General features: G+C 34.0%; 1 protein-coding gene across 1 annotated transcript in view; it reads right to left on the reverse strand.

Annotated features, from left to right (window-relative positions):
* Positions 1–7,473, reverse strand: part of LOC117124937 — a 72,829-nt gene that overhangs the window by 50,230 nt on the left and 15,126 nt on the right. The window contains exons 14-20 of the mRNA XM_033271275.1: positions 6,758–6,937; positions 5,821–6,015; positions 4,204–4,355; positions 3,704–3,917; positions 2,912–3,066; positions 1,322–1,532; positions 48–389 (exon numbers count right to left, since the gene is read on the reverse strand). Of these exons, the coding sequence (XP_033127166.1) occupies positions 48–389; positions 1,322–1,532; positions 2,912–3,066; positions 3,704–3,917; positions 4,204–4,355; positions 5,821–6,015; positions 6,758–6,937 (1,449 nt within the window). The remainder of the gene's footprint in view (positions 1–47; positions 390–1,321; positions 1,533–2,911; positions 3,067–3,703; positions 3,918–4,203; positions 4,356–5,820; positions 6,016–6,757; positions 6,938–7,473) is intronic.

Genomic DNA, 7,473 nt, shown 5'->3' on the forward strand with positions numbered 1-7,473 from the left:
CATCTGAATGTATCTTTTCATAAAATTAACAAAATTAGTTTACATACCGTGAGAATATCACAACTGCAATTTACACACTCCTCCACATTAAATTCTGAGAATGTTACTTCAATGCGACCTTCAGTAGTAGTCATCAAAGTATCACACACGTAATCATTAGGATAGTTGGCTGGAAAGCCTGGGCTGGAGAATACGTAGCTACCGCCTACAACTGCCTGAATTGTCTCACCGCATCCAGGCAGTAATGGACAATCTCCGAGGTAGCATACACGGGTCACAGGTGGACGTGGATCAGTGCATTCAGCGACATTCAATAGCTCATTGGCTAACTTTGTACGGTAACAATTAATAGACCTGTCTTGACTTCCAACACCACATGTGGTTGAGCACTGAAATAGAATTACACACATAATATTCTTTATTATGTTGTTAAGCGCCTAAAAGTTGTTAACACTAGGTGCTATATAATATAAATATTTATTATTATTATTATTATTAATATTTGTAGACAAAATCATGGACAAAATACAGTTTTACATATTATCGTTCGTTGTCTGCATAGTTTTGAAATATCATATTGCTAGGTTACACAGTTCAAGTCGTATTTATTCCAAATACTTGTTTATTTTCAGTAGTTTAATGTACAAATAATCAGATTGTGACTATAGGATTTCCCAGCATAGCTGCAATGAGTGAATCATGCTTACTGTGTGTCATGCATGAGTGTCACGAATGAGCATCCACTTTTTACATCTCACGCCTACGTTGCATAATCTCACGAATCATACAAATTTTATAAAAGGTAAAATGTAGGCTAATTATATGCTGAAATTTCATAAAAATGAAATGAACTCATCATTAAAATGTGAATACAGGCCACATAAATTTCTTTTAACAAAGCTATACCGACCCACGACTGTGATCAGTAGCACCACCACATTACAAAAAAAAAAAAAAACATAGATCGCACTCTATTTTGTGATTTTTGCATAGAGGGTGCTATATAGAAATTTTATGTTTTTGTCTCATGCATCAGATATTAGTGTAAGCAAGCTTTATCTGCCAAGAAAGTGTAGACTTTAGTTCTGTTCTGCATAACCACAAGGATAGATATTGTTATTACAACAAGAAAAAAACAAATAACAATTTGCTCCCACCAGATGTTCTTTATGTATACTTCAGTCAAACGTCCCAAAGTAGACAAGACTTTTTATTATAATATGTTTTGTATTTTAACGTATTTAACATCGTAGTTATTATTTTATTTCGCATTATTATATTATTCTATTAAAAATAATATAGGCCTATACTAGCACATTACCTGAGACCAATCCGTGGATACCCAGACTCCTGCACATGGTGGAAGACCAGAACATGGTCTCGAAGATGCTGGCCTGACCATGCCTGCACAGAATGCATCATCCACTTGCATAAAGTTTCCACTAATTTCATAACATGTAACAATTCGTGTCTCCATACCCTCACCACAGGTTACACTGCATGCTGTCCATGTTGTACTTAAGTACATGTACCTACACACACACGACAAATCATAAATTATAAATAAAGAATCTATAAAAAAACCTCAATTATCAAAATAATACTAGGCCTACTACTTTTTTTCGAACCATGCTTTGGAGTAAAATTGTTTTTAATACATTTTCCCCCAATTTTTAAATATCTGTTGTACAACATCTTAAAATTTTTCCCTAAAGAGCCTAGCTTTAAGTTTCTACTCTCTGCATATTTTCACTAATAAAAAAATTCTGAAAAAAAGGGATTCGCATTACTCTAAATTATAAAACAGATCATTTTATTTGCCTACATTTCAGTTTTACATTCGAAAAAAAAAATATCACTTTCTGCAAGATTTTGTTACTAGGCAAATTTACACATTGTAGATCGCATCTGCTTTCATGCTCCCACCAGCATTTCATTACCTGACACATGTGTCAAACACTGCAGTCAGTTGATAATGCAAATACAATATTCCATTTCAAAAATGTCAATACTAGCAATGGAAAAATATCATGTCGACCATTTTCACGTATATAGTAAAGTAGTAAATCCTTGCCGAGCCATGGGCTCATATGGACTGGAGCTTATCAAGTATTAGGTCTACATTGATTGCCTTGTATACATTTCCTTACCTAAAGCAACCCACACCCAGCAAAAGACCCATGCGCATTTGAACCATTGCTCAGGGCTAAGGAAAGTGTACAACTGGTTGAATGACTGTTGGAGGCATTGCGCATTACCCCAGCACCAATTTTAGACAAACAATTTTTTTTCCCTATTTCATGCAACCATGTTGAGCTATATAATGTTCTGGATGCATTACACATCTCACCAGGGAAACCTTTTTCTTGTTGGGCTTTATGGTGTACAGATATAGTTGGTATTTGAGACACATTGGTGCAGCGGTGCATTTTGTTTGTGTTCTTGGAGAAGCACTTAACCTACATTTGTCTTTCTCTGCCTAGGATTATAAATGGATTTTGCAAGCAATATATTAGTCAGCATGCAGGAAGCATATTTCAAAATATTTTATATACCTTTCATACTAGATAAGGATTTTTTTTTTTGTTGAATTGTAAACCTGAGGTGATTTTGTCAACGAGAAACATGATATATGATAATAATGATGAATAATTTGATTATAATAATAATTACAATACCACAGCAATAGTTAATTTCTAAAACTTTTTGAGTGCTATTTTGACATGGGTATTTCCAGTCTGATTAGCTATCCATGCCATTTTAATTGTCTTCTTTACACATAACAATGACGCTGATAACTTTGATCATGGTATTAATAATTCTCGATTTAACCAATGTTGATAAATCACAATTATTACATTATCATATACACCAATTAACATTATCATACGGCAGGATAATTAAAACTTACATAGACGGGCAAGAAACAGCAGTGTCACAAGCTTGACTGGTTGAAGGTTTGGAACTAGCATCACAATTTGAATCATCAACCACAGTACCAGACACTGGGCTATTCACGCAAAACACAATCCTGGTTTGTTCACCAACTCCGCAAGTCACAGAACACTGTAACCAATTGAAGAACATTTACACAAACAATCCATGTTACAAAAAACAACCTTTACTAATATGTGCATAAAATCATCCATAGAGATTATAATTAAAGTTACCAGATAATGTCAGCATTCCATCCTATGACATTCATGAATGTTTCTGGTTGGAATTCTTAGTTCAACATTATAATATATGATAATAATAAGATTTGTAAATCCATTTGACAGGAATGCTCAAGGTGCTTGAGAAAATAAGCACTGGTAAAAGAATATATTGGTAAACTAAATATTTACATGATAGTAACTATGGTATGGAGATATACCTCCACTGGTGTTGATTAAAGATGATAATAAATATTTGAGAAAAACGTATGTCCCCATCGGGATTCGAACCCAAGACCTTCCAATTACCGTTTGGATACTCTACCAACTGAGCTATGAGCCCAAGTGGTATACACCGTTGGGTTTTCCCATTAGGACATGTTTTTTCTCAAGGTATTGCATATTACACAACAAATAATAATCATCTAAATATTTACACAATGCCTACTACTGCTTTACACATGAATTGGACAAAAAAAGCTTAAAATAATAATAATATTAAAAGATTCAATTATAGATTTTACAGTGATTTTATAGTTGTGACTTACTGCAGAAAAATCACCAGTAGACCAGACTGGATTAGAGCAGGTGCTAGGTGGTGTGCAGGATTGTGACACAGGCGGCTTTACAATTCCTGCATTTTGACAATCACTATCGGTAGCACTAAGCAAAGTTCCACCCATCACCTGGATACACAGGACTGTCCTTGTTTGGCTCCCATCGCAATCACATGCACTCCAGGCATTAGTGATGTACTGGTACCTATCAACAAAAATAACTATGTGTTAATCTTTATTAAATTAAATGTCTTCACTGTATATGCATAAATCTTCAATAAAATATGTATACAAATTTGAAAGAATAAAGATATGTGAGGTGATGTTGAGTCTTATGAGTACCAAACATGAAAAATGAGTTATTGATACATCTAGATAGATGACATTATAACCTATATTTTGGTCTCTGTATCAAGTTTCTAGGTTGAGTACCACTGAAGTAATCACTATAAGCAAGTAATTACAAATTTTTAGACAGCTACTATACTTACATGCCAGCAGGACACATTCCTAAATCACAGTCCATGGTTGAATCTGGGCGAGTGCCAGTGCAGAAACTATCATCCACTACAGCATTGTTGTTGAGAGTATCTGTACACTGCACAGATCTGACTTGCATTCCTGCACCACAGGTAGTTGAGCACTAAGTATATATACAAAAATCATTATATTACAACTGGGCACACTGTGTCATATGACAGGTGTTCGACTGTCGACAGATGAATCTATCTCTGCTGCCTGTGAGAACTTGACGACGCAATGCTATTTGCTGATTAGCGGTAGCAGTCTAAGCAGATCATCATCAAAAATGATCTGTTGAGCGCGCACTATTGTGCTGTGTTCTATATGGAATTGCATTGGCCGACAATCATCGGGCGTCATATATACGCCCGGCTTCCAAAACTTTTATGAGGTAGACAGATTATAGGCCAATTATCTAATAGTTTATGTTATTTTTTAAACTGTTGGTCCAACAGAGATCAAAGCAATAAAATATTGAGTAGAATTTATATTGTGACTATACAACTTGTAACAGCCAATCTTGTGCACTTAGTAATGCTGATGAAGGCCAGAGGACTGGCTGAAAATTTCTTTTAGAGATAAATAAAATGTTCTATTTTCTACATGCCTTAAATAATTACTAGACCAAATTTGCAATTTTATATTTTAAGCTCATTAATTGTGAAATAAGTAGAGTAAGTCGTGTCTCTATAAAAATGTAACATCTTATTTATAGGTAGCCTCTATATTATGCTACCTCTGGAGTGATTTAAGTAGCTAGGTGTTTCAATGAGCCAAGTTTCCAGTTTCTGTTTAACTGTTTGATACATGATAATTGTGTTGTTATTATTCATTGATACGTTTGTTGTTAATTGTTAAATATTGCTACTATAATATTAGTAAGTTACGGTAGGTTAAAAATTAGGCTTAATTTTTTCTGTCAGTATTAAAACATGAATGTATGTGAATTGATATCTATATAGTAAATAAATTTGTAATATTTTAAAATGTTGCTTGTTGCTGAACAGTATATTAACCAGGGGTTACACTTGGATAGGTTTAACTCTTCTAGAAAACAAGAACTTATTGTACTTGCTGGATATTTCCATGAGAAAACAGGTTGTTAAAAACATACTGATAGATTACTTAAGCCGGATACTTACTGTGTCATATGACGGTCATACGACCATCACACGACAAATCCACATTTGCTTCCGGCGAGCGATAGATGACGCAACGCCGTCTGCTAATTGTCAGTGGGCAATCTCAACGATCCTCATTAAAAAGACGATCTGTTGGGTCCGCGTCTTCGCGTGCGTTCTTCGTTGCGTTGCTGTCGCACGCAGTAACTGGCTTTAGTGTAGGAGATATTTGATGATGGGTGTTGTTTTGTTTGTGTCAATTTGATTGTTATAGTGCCAAAGTATGTGAGGGGGTAGGTTTGGCAATATTAGTGGTTTATACAGTTGTTTAATACTCACAAAATAAACAATAATAAAAAAATGAAATAAAATATTATTCAGAATGTATAAAATGAGTGGACAAAATAACATAAAATATGTTTTTATTTTTGTATCATTATTTATGCTTCAAAATTGTATACTAACCTGTGTAAAAGTTCCTACACTGTATACATAACGAGTTGGGCAAACAACTCCTGTTTCACATACTCTAACAGTGTCAGGTTGTGTAAGTCCAGCTGCCACACAAAAAGAATCATCAACAATCACATTGGAGGTGCCAAGAGTGATGCAAGGGGTGGGTCTACTTTCTAACCCACTTCCACAGGTTACTGAACAGTCCTAGAGGAAAAGATCAAAATTGTTTTGTAATATACTGTACGTATGCCATTATAATATTTTAAATATGAAATACACTATAATTGGCCATAGTATTGCGTTGATGCATTAACTGTAAAAGCTAATGTTACCACAGTATTTATGTTATAAGATATTATATTTCTGATTATATAATATGGAAAACTATCAACTATCCAATTCAAATCAGTGTTAGCTTTTTACAAGCCATATTTATTGCTGATCCACATTTTTTCATCATAAGAAGTAAGTCTTACTTCTTTACATTTACCTTGCACCAATAAGAGTTTTCTAAATCATAGTTCGAAAAGTTCATGTATTTTCGTGTATTACTACTTTAGCTAAAAATAGGAGCTTAACAAACATGGCTGGTAGTCTGTGGAACCACTCCACTCACTGTCTCCAGTATTGTGTTACGTTTAGGTCTTCCTAATTTTAACTGCTTTATTCAAAAGATTTAAACGAGTAGAAATTATTGTAGACCCCACACCTAATTCAAAAATTAATCAAAAAGAAATTAGGTGGAACATAAATAGTAATCTAACTGAAGTAAACAATAGTCAATAATTATCACCTATGATAAACATAAATCCTATATACAACTGGCTGCTTATTTATTTTTTTCAAAAGTGGACAATTTTTATTTATAAATGTTCTGGGTGAGTATTATGGAATGCCCTAATACCCCCTGCTGCACCACACCACTATAAGCAAGGGTAAGACTTACCATCCAATTTCCTGTAAGGTAAGCATATGACGGACAATTCTGTGTGTTACACTCAGCTGTTGAGGATGGAAGTTCAAGTCCAGCATTTACACAATTTTCAAGAGCAACAACCTGATTAGTGCTGATAGTAACACAAGCAACATTTCTGCTCTGAACACCTCCTCCACAAGTTAATGAACACTGATGCAAACAAATAAAAGTATAAATATTAGTTACATTATTATATAAACCATACTAACACAAACATTAAAATACCATTTTGTAACTTCTGAAATAGCAATATTAAATATTTCTACAATAAATACTTTAAATTAGTTTATATACAATACATCTTAAAAATAAAAAAATATAAATTTGCTTTCACAATAAAATAACAATTTATCCGAAATATAATGATTTATCAGGAAGGGACGCCAGGAAACGATGAATCCGGATGAGAGACAATACCAGCTGTCGACAATTTACAACTCACTTCTTGCCAGTTATCCCTCTATTGGAGAGCTCAGAAATAGACAGTTCTGATGATGATTACCGACTATATGAGGCAGGTTGTGGCAAAATGGCCAAGTTTTGCAAAAATTGAAATTCAAGTTGTTGGTATTTTCATATACCTGAGTATGTGATCTTTAAAATGAGGGGTCATTCATTGAAATTGGATATTTCAAGCCTAAGTTATTGGAAAGTGAAAGTACAGTACTCTTAGAGTCAAGATAAAC

This window comes from Anneissia japonica, unplaced genomic scaffold (assembly GCF_011630105.1).
Source record: "Anneissia japonica isolate Jap-2015-1 unplaced genomic scaffold, ASM1163010v1 scaffold8236_len642391_cov169, whole genome shotgun sequence".
Taxonomy (NCBI): domain Eukaryota; kingdom Metazoa; phylum Echinodermata; class Crinoidea; order Comatulida; family Comatulidae; genus Anneissia; species Anneissia japonica.